This window comes from Thamnophis elegans, chromosome 11, assembly GCF_009769535.1.
Source record: "Thamnophis elegans isolate rThaEle1 chromosome 11, rThaEle1.pri, whole genome shotgun sequence".
NCBI classification, from domain to species: domain Eukaryota; kingdom Metazoa; phylum Chordata; class Lepidosauria; order Squamata; family Colubridae; genus Thamnophis; species Thamnophis elegans.
Genome location: NC_045551.1, coordinates 20,110,618 through 20,136,828, shown reverse-complemented (window position 1 = coordinate 20,136,828; position 26,211 = coordinate 20,110,618). Strand labels below are relative to the sequence as shown.

General features: G+C 41.9%; 2 protein-coding genes across 7 annotated transcripts in view; one reads left to right on the top strand and one right to left on the bottom strand.

The window, feature by feature from the left end:
* Positions 1-2,530, top strand: part of PPEF1 (protein phosphatase with EF-hand domain 1) — a 75,854-nt gene extending 73,324 nt beyond the window's left edge. The window contains exon 16 of the mRNA XM_032226844.1: positions 1,646-2,530. Within this exon, the coding sequence (XP_032082735.1) occupies positions 1,646-1,824 (179 nt within the window). The 3' untranslated portion in view covers positions 1,825-2,530. The remainder of the gene's footprint in view (positions 1-1,645) is intronic.
* Positions 2,531-23,822: 21,292 nt separating this feature from the next.
* Positions 23,823-26,211, bottom strand: part of PHKA2 (phosphorylase kinase regulatory subunit alpha 2) — a 117,444-nt gene continuing 115,055 nt past the window's right edge. For all 6 annotated transcript variants that reach the window (XM_032226969.1, XM_032226965.1, XM_032226967.1 and 3 more), the window contains one exon: positions 23,823-25,524. In XM_032226969.1, coding sequence (XP_032082860.1) covers positions 25,351-25,524 — 174 coding nt within the window. In that variant the 3' untranslated portion in view covers positions 23,823-25,350. The remainder of the gene's footprint in view (positions 25,525-26,211) is intronic.

Below are 26,211 nucleotides of genomic sequence, written 5' to 3'. Positions count from 1 at the left end.
CTCCTCTTTTGTTAGTTCTGTTTCTTTTTGACTAGTTTGTATCCTTCCATCAGTACATTCCAGTCATGGGTTTCATCCCAGCAAGTTTCAGTAATGGCAACTACATCATATCTACCTTCATGTACTAATGAAGTGTGTAGTGTGTCTAAACCTAGAATAGAGAGTTACAGATACCATGGTAGGATGAATTAGGGAAAGAGGGTCTTGTATTTATTAAGTTATCTTAAAATACTTTAAGTTGGCTTTTCTTAATTAAAAGCACTGAAATATTGAACTGAGTAATATGTGAAGCAGTTGTTTATTTCCACCTAATTGGTGAAGTTAAATCACAATACATAACTAAAAATAAAGACAAGATGATAAATAAAAATTTAGTTGATTTTTCTAGTCACTTAATTATCCTAAAAAGAGTAGTATCTTTTGATCATGTGATGCTACACTCTAGAGAAAAGCTTGTTAACATCTTCCTGCCAAATGCCTCATTTTTGTTGCCCTCTTTGCAAATTGGATTCCCAAAGTGATTTGATTGCAAGAGTATGAACCATGATGCTCAAACAAGCAAAAAAAAGGGGGTTTAGTTTTGATGCAAAACAAAACCCCTGTGTCTTATGTCCCTATCCTGTAGTCTTAGCAATTTCCTTGATTGATGACTATTTTGTTTATTGTACTACTGATTAGCATAGCATTCAGAAAATAATTTATTGGGTGTTCAAAACCCCCACTAAATTTCTAAAAATAGAGTAATAAGCAAACAGTACCAATAGAGGGAATATTAGTATGTTGTGGAGTCTGTTCTGTACAGATGTTTCATAACTGGCTCTTTACAGCCAGGATCTTCTCTGAACAGCAGCTATGGAAACTTTGCCTTGAGAGTCACATCAATTTTCTGTACTCATCCTGTCTTGGAGGCTACTGCCCAAAGCTGTAAGAATTCTTAGTAAAATAAATAATCTCTTACAATCCAATAAAATTAACAGAAATTTTTTCCCCCAATACTTTGCAAAAACCAACCCAAACCGTGTTTTTTAAGGTGAAGAACTCCATGTTATAATTACATATACAACCCTCCACCTCAGCCTCAGCTTTTCTGTTATGACGTATTTTATTTCTGAAAGAAGAGATTATAGTCATTCACATGAATTCTACAGATTCATATGAAGCTAACCTGCATTTATGTAGGAAAGTAGGAATTTCCATGGTGGTGCAGTGATTAGCGTCCATTATTGCAGGCTACTTGTGCTGACTGCTGGTTGCCAGCAGTTTGGCAGTTCGAGTCTCACTGGCTCAAGGTTGACTCAGTCTTCCATCCTTCCGAGGTCAGTAAAATGAGGATCCAGATTGTTAGGGGCAGTATCTGACACTGTAAACCACTTAGGGAGGGCTGTAAAGCACTTTGAAATGGTATATAAGTCTAAGTGCTATTGCTATATTGCTAAGGTCCTGTGCTTCTTATAGTTTTAAAGTCTATAACCAGCTTTTGAAATCACACCAGGCATAGACCAGTAACATGTGCAACTGATGTAGCTTGAAGTTCTACATTATTTTCTTCAGACACCTGCATTCTCGTATAGAACTAACATGCAATATATAGATCCCTTATACAAATTTGCAGTGCTTTTGTAACCCTGGTTGTCCCTTTGTTTAGGCCTTATTTCTGCTGATGAATTCCGCCAAACATGGAAACTCTTTAATGCACATGTGAAGAATGATGTGAGTGATGAATCCATTGACAGTTTAGCTCGCACCATGGATTTTAATAAAGATGGTAGCATTGACTTCAATGAATTTCTGGAGGCTTTCCATATGGTACATAAATTTAGTTAAAATTATCAGCTTTCTTGAAGAACCAACTAGTTGGAGAAATCCCTTCTTTATATATTTATGTTTTATAAAACATGGTAAATTTGTTAATGAGAAATAAAAATATAGACTGGTCAAGATGACAAGGAATAATTTAAGTGATTTAAATAATATCATATTTTAATTTTATTATTTTGAATCTTCTTCATAAACAGATTTTATACAAGTTGCAGATATTTATTGTTTTTCCTAAGTTGGTGTCTTCAAGATTTATTGATTTTCATCTTCCATAATTCTTAGCACAAGCATTACTCATACTGTTGAGATAATGCTTAGCAAGAGATATGAACCATGGACATCTTACCTTTGTACTTCTCTGATGAGTCATAAACTGACATATCATCTTCATACAGTTCTCCCTGTGTATTCTTACGGCATGTAAAATTGAGAAATTACAGTATATATTATAGAATAGCTAGAACTTATTTTAATTACAGAATATTGATGACAGGAGGCATGAAAGATTAGTAGTTCTACAAGTATAAGCATTTTTTTTACTATAGCTGTTTAATAATTTGACATGTAAGAAATTACAAACATAATTTTTGCTGCATCCAAGTATGAGCCTATTTAATCATATCTATAGTGCCATCAACAATAGGAAGCCCACAGGCAAAAAGTGATGGAAGATAATAGATGATCCTGTATGATGTTGGTTAATAACCTTTTAAATCCATCAACTAGTTATGTTTATACAACAAATTTCATATTTCAATTGTAATTGTATAAAATTTTCCTTTTTCTACATTTCTTTACTGGATGTCTCCCTCCCCACTTTTTCTATACTATGTACCATATTTTTCGGACCATAAGATGCAGACCCCCCCCCCAAAAAAAGTGGGTGGAAATGTCTGTGCATTTTATAGAGCAAATATTGCGGTGGGGGGGGTTGGGGCGGTGCCAATCAGCTTTCTAGGTGGTGGGGATCGCCACTGCCCGTTCATCGCCGATCACTATGTGATCACCAGTGAACGGGCGGCGGCAATCCCCATTAGAGGTGGTGATGGCGATGAACAGGAGGTGAATGGGCTGTGGTGAACTGGCCACAGTGAACCGGCCACTGAAAGGGTGGTGGCAGGGACAAATGGGTGGGAGTGGTGGCGAATGGGTTGGTGGTGGCGGCGGCAGCTTTTCCCCTCTCTTCTAAAGCTAATGTGCGTGATATAGTCCAAAAAATATGGTACATCTTATCTCTTTAAGTATGTCTTTTTTTCTGAATTAAGAAAACAGATGTAGACATGGCAGCAGTTCCTCACTGAAGAGTTTCTTTAGTCCCTGCAAGATACTGAGATGAACTCACTAAAGAGAGAACAACACACCCCAATTATCCTGACACTTTAACTGTACTCAGCAATAGAATCAATGCATTGTTCAATTTGGCTTCCTGGAATTACTTCCCTTAAATATTGTTTTTCCTTGGCTGCTTTTATGTTTTTAAAAATGACTGTGGTTTTCATACAGCACAAGTAAAATATATTTTGCTCTTGAACTGTTACAATTCTTCCTGAAAGAAGTCGCTTCCAAAAATTGGCTAAATAAATGAATAGATGAATGAAGCTGGACCCTGCTATAAAGAAGAGGAGTTGGAATGGAGTGGAAGGAGGAGAGGAGAATAATTTCCGAAGGCATGTGGGTGGGGGAAGGGTCACTTTTAGATCTTCAGGGTACAAATCCTGTGAATACTATAGTTACTAGGAATGTAGGGACTATAAGATTTCTGCCCTAGAAACTTGGATAATTACTCTTCATCTTCATCTCTGAAGATAGCCAAAGAGCTCATTTTTTAAAAATGCTAATTTATGTTGCCTGCAATGGTGCAACCCCTTATTTTTTTTGGCATTTCTCTAACCCCTTTTAAAATAATTTATTTTAAAAACACCATTTGTGGTATGTAGGTGCTGTTGATCCTGGAGCTGAAATGTGTGTTGCCATTTTTAATTGTAGTTATTTTTTATGCATATTCTTTCCTACTTCTTTCAATATGCTGTATGGGAATTAACAGTGCTTCAAGCTTGCCACATCTGGTAGCAAGAAGGGGGGTAGGAAAGATAAGGGGATTGTTATGGCTAGGTGGCTTTATTTCCCATGAGAACAGTGAAAGTGCCTGTAGATGGTGGAAGGTGGAGTTTGGCATCATCGGACTGATGGACTATGAACTGATTGGAGAATGTGACTCTGGAGAGGATATTTCTAATATATATATAGGGCGTAATTCCGGAAGATAGCCAGATCCAGAATTACTCCGAGACCTTGCCAATTTGATGTGTTCCTAATAAAAAGACTTTGTTGGAATATGCCTGCCTTGAACTGTTTTTATTGGGGACATGTTACTTGGAAGCTTCACAGGTGCTCTCTAACTGTTACAGCCAGGTAAATGCCTGGATCATACGATGATTCAGACTTAATTCATGAATTAATCCAGTTTGATATAGGTGATGAATTTTTTTAAAAAAATGTTTAGTAAATAATATAAATTTCTAACTCCTTGTTGATACTTTATATGAAATCTATTAATTTTTAAAGCAAATTTTAGTAATAGTCATACAATATGAGGATTTTTCAAAACTTCACGAAGCATACTGAAATACTTGCTATTAAGTCTCATATCATGGGGCTTGAATTTATATGATGCAGCTCCTTGATTAAGGTAGCAAATTTGTAATTAATATCTGCAGCGTAGATATCTGAGAACCACTTTCACTTCCAAAATGGAAAAAAGAGAAATATAATTAATAATCTCCATACTTACTCTGTGAAAAAGAAATACTAGATGCATTACTGTCATTTTGGATCACACTTGAGTTTTGACTTCAAATGCTGCAGAAGCATTTTATGACATTACTAAACCTGATAGCTATCCAAGCAGTGACAGAAGAAACACTGTCAGTAGCAATGACGTACGGTGAGCTTCATGCCCAGTGAGGCAAGCGTGAAAGCCCCGCCGAAGCCCCGGCGCACGTCCGCCATAGAGCGGGACCCTCACCGGCCATGAAGCTCACCGCACGTCACTCGGCAGTTCAAACTCTGCTCTGCAGCCCAAACTTTCTCCTCCCAGCAACTTGGCCTGTTGGACACAGTGGTGGCGGGGGAGGAATGGGCTGGGTGGACTGGCTGGCTGGGGAGGGGGGAGCCCTTTAAAGCCCTGCTGCCACACCTTCCCAGCAAGACTTCCTTTTGGCTCGCGGTTTCCCTTGCCTGCCTTAACCAAAGCTTGGCGCCCTGCCTCTGCTTTCGCGCGCTCTCTCTCTCTCAGCTGTGCAGCAGCTTCGGCGGCAGCTCTCGGCCTACGGCAGCAACATCGCACAGGCTGTGGAAGGAGGAGGAGGACGGAACCAAGAGAGGCGTTTAACGGGCGTACGCTTCACAGCCAGGACCGTCATTGCGCCTCAAGCCGCGTTTCTTCCTGCAAAGCCCTTCGGGCAACCCGAGAGCTCCGCCTGATGCCCGAAGGGCTTTGCAGGAAGAAATGCGGCTTGAGGCGCAATGACGGTCCTGGCTGTGGGGCGCACGCCCATTAAACGCCTCTCTTGGTTACCTCCTCCTCCTCCTTCTCCTTCCACAGCCTGTGCGATGTTGCTGCCGTAGGCCGAGAGCTGCCGCCGAAGCTGCTGCACAGCTGAGGGAGAGCGCAAAAGCAGAGGCAGGGCGCCAAGCTTTGGTTAAGGCAGGCAAGGGAAACCGCGAGCGGAAAGGAAGTCTTGCTGGGAAGGCGCGGCAGCAGGGCTTTAAAGGGCTCCCCCCTCCCCAGCCAGCCAGCCCACCCAGCCCATTCCTCCCCCGCCACCACTGTGTCCAACAGGCCAAGTTGCTGGGAGGAGAAAGTTTGGGCTGCAGAGCAGAGTTTGAATCCCCCCTTCCTCCGTCGGATCCACCTTTTCCAGCTGTGGAAACTCTCTCAACTCTCCTTTTGTCCGCCCAACGTAAGCGTGCTCAACGTAAGCGTGCTCATAAGGCATGATTCGCTGCTCCCCGATCAGGAGGCGGGAGAATCAGTGCCTCTTTTGCATATGAAAGTTTTTGGTTTTTAACTCCTCCTTAACTTTTAAAAGGTGAACAATTCCTTAGGCAAAAGAGGCCCCGAGTTCTCTGGCCTCCTCCCATAGTTAACACTGAGAGAAGACACCAAGCCACTGTGACTCTGAATCTGGTAGCAACTACCCTGGCTTTAATTATTTAAAAAAAATATTTAAAATTCTTTCTTTTCCCTTAGGAGACTGGTGAGGCCCCTCCTCCCCTGCCTCTAGTGACTGCACGTCCCTGGTCAGTAGTTGATATACTTAATTATTATTATACAGAATTACAGGATAAGAGTAAGGAACTTTGGATATCTTCAGGGGTGTCAAATTCAAGGCTTGTGGGCCAGATGTGGCCTGCAGGGTAATTAGATCTGGCCCACAGGGCTGCCCTGGAAACAGCAAAGGACTGGCCCGCGGTCCTCTGTTAGCAAAAACGGAGATCAGGGGGAGCTTGGGTGATCCCAGGCAGTGCAACATGAATGAGCTGGCCATGCCCACCATGCCCCCAAGGTCAAAGTCAACCCTGAGATGGCCCCTCAATGAAATTGAGTTTAACACCCCTGTTCTAGTCCTGCTTAAGCAGGAGACAATTCAGAAAAACAGCTGTCAAATCTCTTCTTAAAAACCACCAGTAATAGAGCACCCACCAACTTCTGGAGGCAAACCATTAAAGTAAGTATGTGCAGAATTATCTTTTCAAAGACAGCATGTTTTCTATGGCAAATTATTACAAGTAATAATGATAAGCCATATATGTTATATATATGTGTATGTGTATGTGTATGTGTATGTGTATGTGTATGTGTATGTATGTATGTATGTATGTATGTATGTATATTGGATATCACTATCTAGTAGTCCACTGGATCTGAGTATGCAAGCTCAAGGCCAGTAAAATAGTAGTAAAACTACAATATTCATCCTAGTTTTTTATTCTGGAATTGCTATGATGAAAAATAAAGTTAATTATAATGTACTCAATATAAGCAAAATAAAGTATATTTTTCTATTTCTATTTAGATGAAGCAAGGTTTACGTGTAAATTAAAGATGTTTTCACAAAATGATAATTAACATTAACATATTTCATCATGTTCCTTTCATTCCTTTTATCTTTGATATAAAACCATGCTTGAATGCTTAATGATAATACATTATTAATCATGACAAGTTTTCCTCTTCCATTCAAGTTTTAGAATATTAGAAACTCAAACATGGAAAAATCTGAAAATCTTGAGTTTGGTAGGATGGTGTATTATAAATACAGAAAAAACATATAACCAAAAGAAAAACATCCAACTGTATTTCCACTGTCACTATAATGCTGACCCATTATTTCTATGAATAACCTTTTTCTCAGATATATTTTCTGACTTTAAACAAATATTTTATTAATTTTCAAATTAAATTATTTAATATTTTAGCACAAACATGTTGATATAGTATTCAGTACTGAACACAAGTGCAAAAGCATGCCTGGGCTACTATTACAATTGTAGGTCATACAAGATACCACTTGCTATGATGCCTTTAGCAGTGTAGCACGCCTTCTAGGTATCATAATGAGAAACCTTGTAAACAATCACTCCTCTCATTTGTCCTCCATCTGAAAAACAGTAGGAGCTTGCGAAAGCGGAGAAGACGAAAGCAGTGGGCGGACAGGAAAAGAAGAAGTCATTAAGCCGAGGATCTTTAGGCAAATGATATGCAATACAGCCCACATGGTCAGTTAAAGCACACTGAAGAGATAAGTTATTCTGAAAATAAAATTGGAAATCAGATTTCGGAATAGGAAGAACAATATTAATCAAATTGGTCCCATTTCTGTGGCAAGCTCGAGTGTGTCCTAAAGTTATTAATTCAGCAATGGCCTGGATAAATGGCAAGACATTTTGAGATGGGGTATGAGGTAAGTAAAGCCATTCAACACAATATACCTTTTTGTCTTCTAATACAGCTAATACTCCCATAGGCAGCTTACTAGTAGGAAACACCAGAAGTGTTAACTGACAATCTCTATGAGGAATACGATCCACAAACTGAGTGCTCAAGATATCATTAATTTTCTCAACTGTGGCAAGTGCTGCAGAGGGAACTGCAATGAGATCTCCACATTGTTTTCCTTTGGTCAATAAATCAAATAAGGGGCTAAGTAAATGTGTAGGCAAGGAAAAATATGGGCGAATCCAAGTAAGGGTACCCAGCAATTGCTGTAAATCAACCAACAAAATAACTTTGGGTAAGTTCAAGCAAGGAAAAGCTGGAGCAGAATAAGATTGCAACATTTTATGCACCAAATAAAGATAGGGAGTATGCAATTTTATTTTTTCCGGGGCAATCTGCAATCCATAGACACCTAAATCATTTTGTATTTCTGAAAGTCAATTAGGTTGTATCTTTGGGGCTCCAATTAAAATATCATCCATATAATGATATACCAAAGCCAACGGATGATGCTTGCGAAAAGGAGCTAATGCTGCAGCAACATAAAGCTGACATAAAGTAGGACTATTTAACATTCCCTGTTGCAAGACATTCCAGTGATAACGTTTATTAGGTTCTGAATGATTCACTGCAGGCACAGTAAATGCAAACTTTTCCTGGTCAGGGGGGCAGAGGGAAATAGAGAAAAAACAATCAAGTCAATTACCATTACCTCATGATCTTGGGGAATCAAATTAGGGGTGGGTGTCCCGTACTGCAAGGGGCCCATAAGTTGAATACAGGCATTGATGGCCTAAGGTCATCAATGCAAGAAACGCCACTTACCACTTTTCTTTTTTATGACAAAAACGGGTATTCCACGGACTAGTGGAAGGCACAACATGACCAGCAACCAGCTGGTCGTTTACCATTTGGTGGAGAGCCACCAATTTTTCATGTGACATGGGCCATTGATCAATCCACACAGGCTCTTTAACCAGCCAAGTTAACAGAAGGGCAGTAGCCTCAGTCTTCCAAAGTAAGGGTGGCACCCAATTTACTAAGCAGGTACGTCCCCAAAGGCTGACATGAATATCTAATATAAAGGGGCGGACCTGAATGACCAAATCTGAATTAGGCAAATGGGCTGAAAGAAATTGTGCACTTTGACATGCAGTTTGATGACCCCCCCCCCCCACACATATACTTGGACAATGCTCAGTTGGCCAGGTGACAGGCCACTGCTTCGCAGAGATCACTGAAACATCCGCTCCAGTGTCCAAAATTCCTTCAAAGGGCTTACCCTGCAGTTCAATGATCTGATGGGGCCGTTGAAATATGATCGGGGTAGTGACAGTAGCTATGACAGAAGTGGCCAGGTTAGTAGAACCGAAGTCTCCTTCCCCTCTGTCCTTTGGCTCTCCCCTGCCAGGACAAAATAAGGCAAATTCAGGAGTTGAGCAGGACTAGTGTAAAAGGGCAAAATGTGGGGCAAATTGGTCCACAATTGAACATAAATAATGCCAGTATAGTCCGAATCTATCACCCCAGGAATAAAAAAATATCCTTTTTACCCATGCTTGATCTCGGAAGGACAAGCCCTACATCATTTTTTGGTAGGGAGCCTGATAATTGAGATGGAACTACTTGAACCTCCCCAGAAAATTTAAATTTCACTTCCTCCTGCAATAGCAAATCAATGCCAGCACTACCTCTGGTAGCTGCAGGAATATTTTCATCATTATTATTATTATTATTATTATTATTATTATTATTATTATTATTATTATACAATTGTATTATTATTAAAGTCTTTTTATTTTTTATTTTCAAAACAATCACAACACATAAAATCTTCCTTTTTTACATACTGTATAAAGTGTATCAGTTGGTTACAAAAGACTTTCGTGCATCTCTTCCACAGTCATCAAGCATAATTCATATTAACTCAGGTATTTTAACTCAGATATTTATACGTTACCGTCATCATACCTCCATTTTCATTTGACTATAGTTGTTTAAATGTCCTTCATCATAAAATATACCAAGATTTAATACATAACCACATATTGGCATTTCATTTACTATTTCTAAAATCCTCCAATGACACTAAATCCTTATATCCTATTCTAGCTAAAAATCCATAATATTTAATAACAAAGTTTTCTATCCTTCTTTCCAAATCACTGCTTACAATTTACATCTCATTTCCTTATATTGATCCCATATGTATATATACGTTATTATCATTATCCCTCCTTCATTTGACTATATCCTGCATCATATCATTCCCCCCCCCCAGTAATCAAGACTTAACTGAATCTAACTTAATTCTATTATTATTATACAATTGTTTCACAGCGGCCAGTTGTTTTGCCGGATTTGGCATTGGTTATTAGTGAGGCCCCACCCAGTGGCCTAGGACGTCGTAACGTATTTTCGTAATATGCGTGCAGATCCAAGCAGTGCGGCTTTTTGCATTTGACTGATGGTGATTTTGTCAATTTTTAACTGTTTCAAATGTAATTCCAGTGCTTTTGGAATAGCACCCAGTGTGCCAATTACCACTGGAATTAGCACTGCTGGTTTGTGCCATAGTCATTGAATTTCTATTTTTAAGTCCTGGTATTTTGCGATTTTTTCATGTTCCTTCTCAGCGACCCTGATATCACCTGGTATTGTGATGTCTATGATTGTGACCTTATTTTTCTCAACCAGTGTGATGTCTGGTATATTATGCGCCAGTATTTTGTCGGTTTGTATACAGAAATCCCACAAGATCTTGACCATCTGATTTTCGGTGACTTTTTCAGGCTGATGTTCCCACCAGTTTGTTGCTGTTTTAATATTATAATTTTTGCACAAATTCCAATGGATCATTTGTGCTACTGAATTGTGCCGCAATTTATAATCAGCCTGCACGATTTTTTTACAGCAGCTGAGTATGTGATCAGCAGTTTCATCAGCTTCTTTGCAAAGTCTGCATTTGGCATCATCAGAGGATTTTTCGATTTTGGCCTTAATGGCATTTGTGCGGATAGCTTGTTCTTGCGCAGCCAGGATTAGTGACTCTGTTTCTTTCTTTAATGTACCTGTTGTTAACCATAACCAAGTTTGTTCACTGTCCACTTTATCTTTTATTTTTTCCAGAAATTGGCCATGCAGTGCTTTGTTCTGCCAACTCTTCATTCTTGATTTTATCACATCTTTTCTGTATTCTTGTTTTGTCTGTTGGGCCTTCAGTAGATTTTTGTTCTTTACTTCGATTAATAGATGTTCTTGACTTTCTTTTAAATAATCAGCCAGTGCATGTTTTTCTTCTTCAACTGTTTGCTTCACTTGTAATAATCCTCTGCCACCTGATTTTTGGGGCAGGTATAATCTATCAGTATCACCACGTGGGTGTAAACTGTAGTGCATTGTCATTAGTTTCCTGGTTTTTCAGTCCAAAATGTCCAAATCAGCTTGTGTCCAGTTAACTATACCAGCTGTGTATCTTATAACTGGTATTGCCCAGGTATTTATGGCCCTGATTGTATTTCCACCATTCAATTTAGATATTATTATTGTTGTTGTTGTTGTTATTATTATTATTACTATTATTATTAAATCCAAAAGGGTTTCTAATCTTCCTTTCATGGGTACCATTCAATATTCATATCCAGTTATTACTTATCATAACACTACACATTGTATACATTATTATCATTATCAATTATTTATTTAACTATATTTATTATCACTAAATTTTGCTAAGTTTAGCTCGTTTTAAATTATACCCTTCCATCTATCAACCTGTATCTTTCCAGTAACAAAACAGTGTCATATCTTCTGCCATTTATGGCGTCAGTCCTCTAATCATCTCCTTAATCAGCTTTGTATGGACTCCTCTTAGCAACTCTTTGCTTATAAGATCTCTCATGTAATTCCGATGCCCTTCTTCTGTTTCCTTAATCTGCTTATCTTTGATTGTCGGTGGTGTTATCAAAACTATTGCTAATAAGATTTCTCTCTTTAAATCCATAAATTCTTTTATTTTTTCCTCTTCTGTATCTTCCCATCTGGGGTAGGTTTCCCCTCCATTATATTCCTCTTTCAGTATTCCATTCTTTCCATTTTCAGAAACAAACCAATCACCATAAATATCAGCAATTTTAATTTCTTTATATTCATTTTCCTCTTCTATTTTTTGGATTTTAACCGCCACTTTTTCCATTTGATGAACATCTTCAACTTCTCCATCATATTTTACTGTTAGATGCACTAAGTAATCCAACTTCTTCTCTATCCTCTCACTTGTATTTGATAATTTCTGTATTTTTGAGAATAACTTTTGCAGATTTAAAACTTCTTTCTGGTGTTGAAATTGTGCCATGATTTCCAGATGACAAACACTGCTACTCTAGCTTATTGCCTGCAGCCCACTTGACTTTCAGACTTGCCTGGATTCGCTCTGGACTATTGTGAACTATCATTTTATGCCCCATTATCCTTGGACTTCGGATATCTGTTTTCGAGAGGCTTGGACACTATTCCCCGGCCTCCTTGGACTATACAATTGGCTGGACTGTGCAGGCTCATAATCATAATCTTAATTTTTATATATTTGTAAATTTTTTACTCAATTTTTATATTTATAGGTATGGGGAGTGTATGGTATGATTGTGACTGACTGAATGTCCCACTTTTATTATTATATTGCTGTTTTTGTTTTAACTTGTATTGTGGGGATTGACTGGCTGTATGTATGGGTTTGTTTGGTGGGCCAGGAGTTTAGCTGGGACCTCCTGCACTGAGTGCCTTGGCAGAAGTGCTAGGGGGGCCCGGGCCTGGTTCCGGCCCTTGGTTGTGTGTGTCAAAGGGGCTGCCGATTAATCCGGTAGCTGGGGGAGAGGGTGAAGGGACCGCAGATGCGGGAGTGGGCCGGAACATAGGGGTCATAATGGGGAGGGGCAGATATGGCGGGAACTTCAGGGCAAGCCATTACCAGGGAAGGAGGGTTCCCTATATTCGAGGGATCCCCCCTTCCGGCCCTGTGAGTTCCACTCCAAGGCCAGATGGCGTGAGTAATCAGGACCCTGGTCTCAGGTTGCTGTTGCTAAATGCCACATCTGTGGTTCATAAGGCTCCTCTCGTCCAGGACCTAATTATAGACGAGGGGGCAGATCTGGCATGTATTACTGAAACCTGGCTGGGTCCGGAGGGAGGAGTCCCCCTCACAGAAATGTGCCCAGAGGGTTTTCAGGTGCTTCATCAACCGCGACCCCAGAGTGGGGGGGGGAGTGGCTATTGTTATTCGACAGTCTCTAGTTCCTCGTAGGATCCCTGCTCCAGAGCTTGTCGGGTGGGAGTCCTTGCTGGTGAAGATGGACCTTGCCGGTCAAGTGGGCTTGTTGTTGACGTACCTGCCTCCCAACAGCATGACAACAGCCCTCCCCTTGCTCCTCGAGTCAGTAGCCGAGCTGGCGGTTGAGTTCCCCAGACTTATGATACTAGGGGACTTCAATTTGCCTTCGCTTGGCGAACACTCTGATGGAGCACAGGAGTTCATGACTTCCATGACAGCCATGGGCTTGACCCAAGTAATCCAGGGTCCAACTCACTCAGCGGGTCACACACTCGACCTGGTATTTCTCTCGGAGCAGTGGAGTTGTGATCTTGGTTTGAGGGATAGTGAGATCTTGCCCCTGTCATGGTCATACCACTTCCTACTGAGGCTTGACTTTCGGAGACCAATCCCCCGCTGTAGGGAGGAGGAACCGATTAGGTGGTTCCACCCCAGGCGTCTTATGGATCCTCAGGGTTTCCAGACGGCGCTTGGCGTTATGCCTGATACTCTCGCCCGCAGTCCGGTGGAGACCTTAGTTGCTACTTGGAACTCGGTAGTGTCTGAGGCTCTCCACCGGATTGCGCCTTTACGGCCGATCTGCGGCAGTGGATCCAGGAGGGCCCCTTGGTTCACCGAGGACCTCCGGGAGATGAAGCGCCAAAAGAGACGCCTAGAGCGCTGCTGGAGGGCCAGTAAATCCGAGTCAGACCGAGCACTTTTGAAAACCTGCATCGGAGCATGTCTATCGGCAATACGGACAGCTAAGAACAATCACATTGCCGCTCTGATAGCGTCCGCTGAGTCACGCCCTGCTGCCTTGTTTAGGGTGACCCGCTCCCTCTTAAATATGAGGGTTGCGGATAACCCCTTACAAGGTAGAGCAGAGGAATATGTCCAGTTCCTCGCAGACAAAGTTGCTCGGCTTCGGATGGACCTGGACTCCAATTGCGCAGAGCCAGCCGGGGTACCGGGAGAAGGTCTTGAACGACACCTCTGGACTGACTTTCAACCTGTTGCCCCTGATGAAGTGGACAAGGCCATGGGAGCGGTGAGTGCTGCCACGTGTGTACTGGACCCGTGCCCCTCCTGGCTGGTCGCGAACAGCAAGGAGGTGACGTGGAGCTGGATCCAGGCGATGGTGAATGCTTCTCTTCGGGAGGGCTTCTTCCCACCGGCACTGAAGATAGCGGTGGTGAGACCCCTCCTGAAGAAGCCATTGTTGGACCCAGCTAGTTTGAACAACTACCGTCCAGTCTCCAACCTCCCCTTCATTGGGAAGGTTGTTGAGAAAGTGGTAGCCTCTCAACTCTGACGGTCCTTGGATGAAGCAGATTATCTGGACGCCTTTCAGTCTGGATTCAGGCCTGGCTACAGCACGGAAACCGCTTTGGTCACACTGACCGATGATCTCTGGAGAGCCAGGGATGGAGGTCATTCCTCCATCCTAGTGCTCCTTGACCTCTCAGCGGCCTTCGATACCATCGACCATGGTATCCTTCTGCGACGGTTACGAGAGGTGGGAGTGGGCGGCACCGTTTTTCGGTGGTTCTCCTCCTACCTCTCGGACAGGTCACAGTCGGTGTTAGTTGGGGGAGAGAGGTCGACCCCTAGGCCCCTGAAATACGGGGTTCCTCAGGGTTCGGTCCTATCCCCCCTTCTGTTCAATATCTACAAGAAGCCACTGGGTGAGATCATTCAACGGCACGGGATAAAATACCATCAATATGCGGACGATACTCAGCTGTATCTGTCCGCCCCGTTCCAACTCAGTGAAGCGGTTGACATGATGTGCCAGTGCCTGGAGGCTATGAGGATCTGGATGGGGGTTAACAAGCTTGTACTCAATCCAGACAAGAGCGAGTGGCTGTTGTGTTTTCCTCCCAAGAATTTGGCCAGTATTCCATCACTCAGGCTGGGGGGTGAAAATTTACGCCCCTCAGACAGGGCGCGCAACTTGGGAGTCCTCCTGGACCCACAGCTGACTTTAGAACATCACCTGTCGGCTGTGACCAGGGGGGCATTTGCTCAGGTTCGCCTAGTGCACCAGTTGCGCCCCTACCTGAATCGGGAGGCACTCGCAACAGTCACTCATGCCCTCGTGACCTCAAGACTGGACTACTGCAATGCGCTCTACATGGGGCAGCCTTTGAAGAGTATTCGGAGACTTCAACTCGTCCAGAATGCAGCCGCGTGAACGATTGTGGGTGCACCCCAGTACACCCACGTTACACCTATCCTCCGTGAGCTGCACTGGCTACCGATCGGTCTCCGGATACACTTCAAAGTGCTAGTCGTAACTTATAAAGCCCTTCATGGTATTGGACCTGGGTACTTGAGAGACTGCCTGCTGCCAATTACCTCCCAAAGACCCGTTAGATCACACAGGGTCGGCCTCCTCCAGGTTCCGTCCACCAGCCAATGCCACCTGGCTACCACCAGGGGGAAGGCCTTCTCTATAGCAGCTCCGGCCCTTTGGAATGAACTCCCTGCAGAGATTCAGACCCTCACCTATCTCCAGGCCTTCCGGAAAGCCATCAAAACCTGACTGTGCCGGCAGGCCTGGGGTTGATGAGTTCCCCTCCCCTCTCGACTTGTATGCCTGTGTGATTCTTGTGTATTTTAATTACGTGTATTGTATTTTATGTCCCCTTTTCCCCTTTTGAGTTGTTCGCCGCCCTGAGTCCCTCCTGGAGAAGGGCGGCATACAAATAAACTAATCTGAATCTGAATCTGAATCTAGAAGATTTTAGCAGAATTAAGCATCACAATGACATTTCACCTTTCTCTGGTTAAGAATCTACTTCAAAGGAACATCTCTGTGTTTTTCTTCTTATTATTACTCTGTATAAACAAGCTGTGAGTCCTTGAAGTGCCAAGCCAGGATAATCAGTGAAAAAAGTATTTCATTTCCAATATACAAACATCTAACTTCTGAGTAGCAGCGTTACAATGTTACCATTTCCAGTTTAAAAAAATGGTCCGATTCTTAAATGAGTTAGAAAAACACCCACAGTAATGAAAGAGGAGAGTTTTAGTCCAGATTACGGAGAATAGTCAAAGAAAAAATAGAAGAAGGAAACTTAATCTGTTCATTTTAAAAGGCTTGCATAAATTCCATCTGTAAAAATAGCATTTAAAAAGTAAGATAACCCATTGTTCAAAACCAGTCCAAATTTAATTCCGCTGTTTATTTCTTCTGTTCTCCAATTTAAATTAATTTTAAGTTTTTTTTAATAGGCAGTCACTTTTAAAACAGTAAAAATTCCTCATCAGCTGAAAACACTTTCTCTTTCCATATCCTTCCGTTTTGGAGCCGCCCCGATTTCATCAGCTATTTGGCTGGATTTTTTGTCACCTGCTTGAAGAGCTTCTCTTGGATCAAGTCAGAGACTTTGCGATGTCCCTGTGATCAGCAAGATGTATTCTTCCTGTTCACCGTCTCTACCCCCCCCCCGGGATTTCGACATTCCCTTTTAAAATGACCGGGTTTGCTATAGTTGTAACACTTTCCTTGAGGCTTGCTGCCTTGCGATAAAGCAGACGCCAATAAATTGGTTTGATAAGAGGCTGTTCCTATATCTTGACACGCTTTAATCATATCTGCCAAATCAGAATTGTTCCCAAGACCAATAATTATCTTTCAGCATTCGGAAGCGGTGTTGTCCTTTGCCAACTTCATCAACAACTCCTGCTGAGCTTCAGGATTGTCTATCTGCCACCGTAAAGCATCCTGTAATCTGTTAATAAAATCAGGATATGGTTCAGTAGCCTTCTGCCTGGTATTAGAGAAGGCTTGATGATGCTTGCCAGACACTTTTCCAAATGCTCGGTAGGCGCATTCAGAAGAAACCTGTAAAGTGGCAGCTGGTAAAACAATCTGAGCATCAACTGGAGCAAAGGGCCCAAACCCGTACAATTGATGAAGAATGAAGACACCCCCCCCCCGAGTGAAGAGCACGCACAGCACATTGGTGTTTAAATTTGCTGTCCCAAACAACATATTGCACTGGAGTAAGCAACATGAAGATTTCCAATCTTCAGGTACCAAAATATGATTTCTCATAGTGGCTTCCAGAATTCCTTGCACATAGGTACTACCCAACCCATATCTTTAACCTTTTACCTTTTCTAAGTTCTGTTAAAACTGTATATGACATAGGACGATATCCTACTTTTTGAGCTCCATTGTGATCTACTTGTCCCATAGTGTGTACTGGACAAACATATGAACACTTTCTTCTATATCCCCCCCCCCTTTGCTAATTGTTCCTCTAAAATTTGCCTCATGGGGGTATACAATGGCCATGGAGAAGCAGAAGAATTAACCTCTTCATGAGGAGCTGAAGGGGAATAATTTTTATTTGATTTTAATCAGGCGGAGGTTTTGTGGTCAATTGTTGTCCTGACAAAGCATCAGAGCCAAGTTTTTCCACTGCATTGAAACCATAGATGTAATATCTGTACTGGAGCCCGGGGTTCAAAATGTAAAGTATGCCCTATCTTTGCCCAATCTCATAAACGGAGCATCCCGCGCTCTGGATACCAGGGACAATGTTTCCCTATCTCCCCAACCAGCTTCCTTATGTTCGCCTCGGGTGCCGTAACACCTGACTTTTGTAACAGGAATCGAAGTTCCGGTACATGTTGTTGCTGTTGTTGAGATAGATTGCAACCCATACTTACCACTGAGGGGTCCCAGAGGACGAAGGTGAACCTTGGGGTCTATTCCAGATGAAGGTAAGTATGTTGGCTGTTGCTTCCCCTGGAGGGTGTCCCTGTTTGGGCGCCAGATGATGGATTCAGAAACCAGTCATAGCAGGGTATCCAAAATGTCTCCCTGTCTTCGCAGAGTTTATTACTTTTTATACAGTTTTAAAAAGCAGCAAAGAGTATATAGCAATAGCATCGTTCTTTAAGAATGTCCTAGCCAGGGTAGAGTCTCGCATATCTTGATGGTTCCTGGTGATGCCTGGTGGTGCTAATTAGGTGAGCTCATAGACATTTGAGATAAACAGGTACTGAGATGTGGCAGTTTGCTGCACATGGCCTCTACGTAACCTTTATATGACCTCTATCTTTACATTAGACCCAGATGCTTCCCGGCTCTCCTTGTCCCAGAAGCACCAATCTCACATTCCCCTCTCTGCTAGCGGCAACCCCCTTTTCCTGCCCACTTGCTGCCGGGCAATTTTATGTGAAGAAGTCAGCCCATTCCGCTTCTCTCACCTCCACTCTCCGACCCTTCCCGACTCACCCTTTTTAGCCTCTGCTGGACCCAGTGCCACTGCTGTGTGGTGCAAACCGGCCTCTGTACTGGGCCTGGCAGTGGCAGTGAACATGGGATCACCAGGCAGCTACACACATGCTATGAGTGGAAGAGACCAGGTGAGCTAGACCAGCCACTTCCCTCATCCCAGAAGCATCAATCTCGCACTCTCCCCTCTCTGCTAGAGGCCAGCCCCTTCTTCTGCTCCCTCGCTGCTGGGCAATCCCATGTGAAGAAACCAGCCCTCTCCACTTCTCTCGCCTCCAGGGGTTCAGGTGGATGGTCGGGAGGCTTTAAAAGCCCAAGCGCATGGAGAACAAGCAGCTTTCAGCCACTTTCTCTGCCTGCAGTTCACACTGCTGTGTGTTTCAGTGGAAAGTCCCCACTGAGTTTTAGCCTGAACTTGTGGAGGTGAGAGAAGCGGAGAGGGCTGCCTTTTTGCCTAGGTTTGTCCAGCTGTCAAGGAGCCTGGGGCACATGGAAAACAAGCAGCTTCCAGCCACTTTCCTTGCCCAGCTGCAGCTTGGGCCGCTGTGTGTCCCCACTGAGTTTTAGCCAGCAGGTGCTCCAAACTGAAGAGACTTTGGGATCAGCATGTAGGGTGGGTAGGAAGGCATTTTGCATTGCTATCTGCTGCCCTCCTTGCAGCAAAATCCAAGCTGGAGTGACGGGGAGAGAACTGCAGTTTTGCAGGTCGTGGTGTCTCTTCTCCGCCACTGGCGGGGACCTTCTGCCACCTCCCGCTGCTTTCTGCATTTAACTTTGGAGCCACCCACTGCATCCAGGCCTGGCTGCATACCCTAAGTGGCGATCCCAGCCCCGGCCTCCGCTGCCACCTTGCAAACAAGCCAGATGATTTACAAAGAAAGGGCTGGGAACTTCAAGCCAGGCATGCTCCACAGCCCCCACCAGAAGCTCTGGGCAGTGGTTTGGCTTTCCCACAGAGGTGGGTTCCTGCCAGTTCACACCTATTTGGTAGAACCGGTTCGTCAAATCTACCGAACCGGTTAGAAGAGGCTCCACCAGTGGATCCGGAAAGCAGGCCACACCTACAGAAGAGGTTCCAAATTTTTTTTGAAACCCACCACTGGTCCTTGGATATGATTATTCTATACTATCATGCTCATATTTATAAAACTCAGTGTCTCTGTGAAAGGTAAGGATGACTACTGCGTTTGTGGTGCAATCAGAACATTGCGTTGAAGTTGTTTTAACGCAAACCAAAGATGCCTTTTAAAAAACAAGTTTACATCATATTCTTATGCATGCCAGTGCTGTGTATGAGGTAATTTAAGGTGGTTCTGACAAGTGTCGTCGGCATCTTCATATTCAGTCACATGGGCGGCAAGCCACTCCCATGTGGTCACATGGGCGGCAAGCCACTCCCACAAAGGAGGCCAAACCCACAGAGTAGGTTCAAACAATTTTTGAAACCCACCACTGCTTTCCTAGCTAACCACGACCTGCATCTTGTAATCTTGCTGACTCTCCACAGCTGCTGGGACTCACTTGACATGGCTTCCAGCAGTGGGGGTGGCCAGGGACCGTAAGGCTGTATCTCCCACATTACCCCTCCGCCAGCTGGCTCTGTCCTGCCCACCCATCCAATCAGGGCAGAGTTTGGGAGTGCCTGGCTTCCTACTCATGTGGGGAGGCGCTGGGTTCTGGATTCATAGTAACAAACCGCAGAGGGATTGGATACATTAGACAATAGCAATATCAATAGCACTTAGACTTGTATACTATTTCATAGTGCTTTACAGCTCTAAGTGGTTTACAGAGTCAGCATATTGCCCCCAACAATCTGGGTCCTCATTTTATCCACCTTGAAAGGATGGAAGGCTGAGCCAACCTTCAGCCAGTGAGATTTGAACTGCTGAACTGCAACTTGCAGTAAGCTGAAATAGCCTGCAGCACTGCCACCTCAGCTCTGGGGTAAGCAGTGAGAACTTTCATGCTGGGCTGCTTGGAGTCATCTTTCATGCAGAGTGGCAAGTGGGGTGGCAAAGCGCCTGCTTGGTTTTCTAAGCTTTGACCCTTTCTCTTAAGAGAGGCTGCTGGTGGAAATGTGGAGGAAGATGCTCAGGCTCCATTCATTTGAGTGGAAGGAGCATTGCTGCGAAGAGCCTGGTCGTGACTCTCACCATCCTCAGCCCTAATTAAGGCTGAGGGGGAAGAGCCCAAATAGTCGCAGTGCCTCTTGTGTTTATTTCGAAGAGCAGGTGAGCCACCCTATAAGGAGAGGCCAGGCAAGGAGTGGCTGGGAGGGGAGGGGTCAGGCAAGGCAAGGCACCCTTCAACGTGAGTGACATCAAGTTGGCCATGCCCACCCAGTCATATGCCCACCCAGTCAGTAATTAGGGCAGAGAACAGGCTGTTAAATTATTTGAATCCCACCACTGGTCCCAGGGAACCAAAGACATTTTAAGATTTCTTTATTGTGGTTGATCTTTTTACTTTCTCCACATGCTTTGTATATTTTTTAATAGTGCTTTTCATTTTTAATATTTATTTTTATGTTTTTATATTTGTTACTTTATTGATGTACATCATGCAGAGTTGCTTCTTGTGAAATGGACAGCCATATAAATATGATGAATAAATAAATATGAATATTGACTATACTCAAGATACATACATTTGAAAGCACAAATTTCATCTTAAGTCTTTTTTATTACATAATCCATTAACAAAATAACTTAATATACAGTTAAATCACATATATCAGAAAAAAGACAAATGGTCCTTTCATAAGCACTATTATGACCTATTAACTGGCTTTTGTTATTGAAGTAGCTTCAGTTTTTTAAGCAGAAATACAGAAATTCTTCCAGTTTAGACATACTGTATATCTTCTGGAGATAATTGTTGATTTTTGTTTATTGTTTTTGTCTGGAGTTGCAATATTTGAGTTTGGTTGGTTAATAACTGTTGTTTATGATCATATTACAAGAAAGAGACCATTGCTCCAAATAGCTAAGTCTGGCTTGCTGAGGTATCTTCCTCTTCCCCTGCAGTTTCACGTATCTTTTGAATGAATATTTGGGAGACCAAAGAGCTTACATGGACAGGAAGACAAGCACCACAAACAGGGCACGCAGGGGAAAGTGATCATTATCTCCTCTAATGAGAAACCCCACTAGTTTCCTATGACTTCTATGCTCAGAAACAAAACAGTGTAGCTGTGCTTGTTAAGGGCCAGTTAAGTTCTTGATCTTCTAGCACACTTTATCAGCAGTACATTCTGTCCAGTTGTCTGTCCTTTAGATAGTAAAATCCATTTCTGAGTGTTATTGATATTAAGAAATGACATCAATTGTTCTTTTTACCTCTTTTCCAATACATTCTGAAGTACAGACTGTTTCACTTGAGAACTTCTAGCATTTGTGGGTACATACTTATGTTGAAACATCAAAGAGTAATAAATCTATTTTGTGAATATCTAAGATATACAAATAATATCCTTTCTAATGAAAAATATCATATTAATTTCTCTTATCCTCCTAAGGATAAGAGAACAATAATTCTTTTCCTCTTAATTCTTAAATAGCTTTTTTTTCAATTTCTCTGAGTCATTTTATTTTTGAATTATCACACAATTAAATTACATGGATATAATTCTACAGCAAATTACAATTGTATATACACAATGATGCATTTGCAAACTCCCTATATTCTTCCTCTGGATCAAACATCCTTTAGGAAGGTACTGGAAAAATAATCAAAGTGATCTGTGAACATCTAGAAACAAATACAATTATAACAAGTAGCCAGAGGTTTGTTAAAAACAGATCATGCCAAATCAATCTTATTTCATTCTTTGACAAAGTGACTAAATTAGTAGACCAGTGAAATACTGTGGACATAATATACTTAGATTTCAGCAACGCATTTGACAATGTGCACCACAACCTACTTCTTGATAAACTAGAAAAATTTGGGATAGACAGTATCACCCCCAGATGTTGACCCTGAAGGTGGCATATGTGTAAGCCATATTTTATTTTAGCTTTGTATGTTTTTTTTTAATTAGCTTTTAGGTTTGTAAGTAAATGAATTTAATAAAACTTCAGACTCTCCACTTTCTAACTGTTGGAAGAGGGATCGTAAAGATAAAGGAGAATGTTATGTTTAGGTGGCTTTCCTTTCCCGCAGAGTCAGAATTACACCAAGCCCTTGCCAATTTAATGTGTATCTAGTAAATAAACTTTAAAAAGAAGATGGACTTTATTTTTTGGGACATGTTACTTGGAGGTTTGACACTAGATGGATTTGTAACTGGCTGACAAAGTGCACTCAATGAGTAATCCTTAGTGGTACTACATCTATATGGAGGGAAGTAGTGGGATACCACAAGGTTCTATCTTAGGCCCAGTACTCTTCAACATTTTCATAAGTGACTTAGATGATGGAATAGAAGGGGAACTCATCAAATTTTCAGAGGACACTAAGCTGGCAGAAATAGCCAACACCCCAGAAAGACAAGCTCAGAATCCAAAAAGATCTTGACGGACTTGAACAATGGGCCCTATCCAACAAAATGAAATTTAATGTGGAGAAAAGCAAGGTTTTACACCTGGGCAGGAAAACCCAAAGGTAGAAGTACAAATTAGGTGAAACCTGGCTCAAAAAACAATAACTGAGAGAGGGACCATGGAATCCTAGTGGATGATCACTTAAATATGAGCCAGCAGTATGTGGCAGCAGCCAAAAAGCTAATACAATCCTCGGTTGTTTAAACAAAGGCATAGAATCAAAATCATGTGAAGAATTAGTACCACTTTAGTAAGTTTAGTAAGACCACACCTGGAATCCTGCATCCAGTTTTGGTCACCATACTACAAAAAAGATGTTGAGACTTTGGAAAAAGTACAAAGAAGAGCAACTAAGCAACTAAGATGATTAAGGGCCTGGAGAAAAAAAACATATGGAGAATGGTTACAGGACTTGGGTATGGCCAATCTAGAAAAGGAAGGACTAGAGTTGACATAATAACAGTATTCCAGTATTTGAGGGGCTGTCACAAAGAAAAGGAGGTCAACTTATTTTCCAAAACACCAGAAGGCAAGACAAGAAAGAATGGATGAACACTAATAAAGGAGAGAAGCAACCTGGAATACGGAGAAACTTCCTAACAGTGAGGACAATTAACCAGTGGAACAGCTGGCCTTCAGAATTTGTAGGTGTTTCATCCCTGGATGTCTTTAAGAAAAGACTGGCCAACCATTTATTTGAAATAGTATAATGGGGTTGGACTAGAAGACCTCCAAGGTCCCTTCCAGCTGTATTCTGATTGAACAACTGAACTTCAAAACAATGCCAGTGGGTTCCATTCAGTTGGCTTCAGTTTGTTTACAATTTCAACATAAATAAAAAAACAAAAACATTTCATTCTGAATTATGAATAGCACTCTAAATGTTGCTTATGCCAGCTTGCTTTAAAGTATAACTTTATTACATGAGCCACTATTTAAAAATACACAACTAACAGTGCAGTTATTTTAACATGTTCCTAGTATTTTAGCTAATAGTGGTAGTCTTACAAGTAATTTCTTATTACTAACAATGAATTGGTATGTTCAACAGCTGTAACTTAGTTCATTTGATATTTTTCTTTGCTATTATTATATACAGAATTTTAAAAGCCCCACAATGGTGGGAAATGTACAATGATCCTGAAAAAAATGACTGATCCAAATATTGTTTTGGATAGCATGAACAGGCAAACATATTTGGCAACACTTAATAGTTAAATAAACATTATATATAGCAGTAACTTAGTTGCTGGACTTTATTTTCTGTATAAAAGACCTGTCCACTCTAGTAACAATTTCCTGCTGTGACTTTTACATCATATACTATCTGCCCAGTGGCAAGGACTTTTCTGATGTTTATTCTGAAATCTTCCTACAGATACATGGAAACTAACTGAGGAACAACTTAAACCATCTTTAAGATCTCCCTCCATACAGAAAATGGAAAACATAGCATTTCGATCCCCAGTTGTCCTACCAGATTACAATATGTGAACAAACAATCAGTAGAATTAGCCAAGCATTCCCAGAAAGCTTCTCCTTCTCTCTCTTCAAGATTTTCAGAAGTAGTTTGCCGTGGCCTCCTTTCTAGGGCTGAGAATGAGTGAACAGCCAAAGGTTACCCAGTTGGGTTTGTGCCTAAGCCAGGGCTAGAACTCATGGCCGGCCAATAAACTTTAGTAACCAATACACCTTAAAGCATGGATTAGCTGTTCACTCAGTGATCAGATAGGGGCAGATATTCTACCCATTGGTTTGCTGGCTAGAAATGTTTCCTTTTTCACGGCATTATTTTTTAGACTTCACTGCTTTAGCACTCTCAAACTGCTAAATACCCATTTCTGTCTTTATACTACTCCTCTCCATGAAATATTTCTCATTAATTTCAGCTTAGATTCATGCTAGATTTAATAGTGATCCTCCTCTTCATAAATGCAGAATAGGACTCATTTTATTATGACAAATGAAGTGCTGATCACAATAATAATCTAACATTGTTATGCTTAAATTTAACCAACAAAACAAAATTCAAAACCTGAAGCAGGTTTGTATATGTCTGTCTGTGCACATGTGCAGGCTAAAAGCTACTTTCCTCCCTTGAAATTAAACTTAGCTTCCCCCCTCTCCCACTTGCACCAATAAGACAATTATTAATTGCAGGTACCTGAGTCCAAGATGATTCAGACAATGCTCGGCAGGAGATCTGTACAGAATTATGCCTTCACCTTGCTCCCTGGCCTTATGTTAATGGTAAAATTATGCAGTTAATGTTGAGGTAGCTTGAGGAGCTATAGGGCAGCCTTTCCCAGCAGTCTCCAGATGTAGTGGGACTTAACTTCCAGAGGTCCTAGCCACTGAGGCCTCAAAAAATTATGATTATAGGAAAAATCCTTTAAGAATGGATGCTTGTATTTTGGACAGTTTACTGCATCAGGCAGCCTGTGCTTGGAAGAAATTCATGGAGATAACTAGCAACTGCTTTTGTTAGATAAGTCATGGTTCCATAAGCACCACTTGGAGCACTGTCATAGAAAAAGTAGCAGATACCTGTGCCTACATCTTGTTCCAAGAAACCATCAACTGCTCCAAGGGATTTCTGGAGAAAAAAGTAAAGAGAAAGAGGTATATAAATACAAAACAATCCTCACTTAAAAATGGTCAAATAACTTAAAGCATTATTTTTCAGAATAGGAGTTCATCAGCTTTAATTTCCAAAAGGGGCTGCTCCTCAATCTTGAATGAGCTACTAAGACCTGTATGTATGTAGATTTATTGTATGAGGGTCAGTCATACTTTCCCTCCAATTCTACAATATGTTGTCAATTGGGAGTGGTGTCAATCAAAGTCAATATGAGTTTGCTCAAGTGCTGGAGTCTCTCTGCATTTCAGTCATTAAAATATATCCTTTCCACTCATTCCCTGTGATTCAGCCACTAGTGCAGGGGTCAGCAACCTTTAACACTCAAAGAGCCATTTGGGAGGAGGAGCCACATCGCGGCGGAACATCGTGTGGACTTGACAGTCCGAGTCCACCAATGACACTTTTGCCCTTGGATGGTCCGGCAGGACCTAAACTGTCCTGAAGAGATGGTGACTGGGAAGACAAAACCTTGCTGGTCGCAGGGACACCGCAAAGTCCCTGATCGACCCAAGGGTAGCGCTTCTAACCAGCGGCAAACAGGCAGCCCCCAGGCTGACATAGTCAGAGACGGCTCCCGAAGGAAGAGAAGAAGTGAAAGTGTTCCATCTGGTGAGGTTTTTTTTTTTCTTTCTTTCTCAAGAT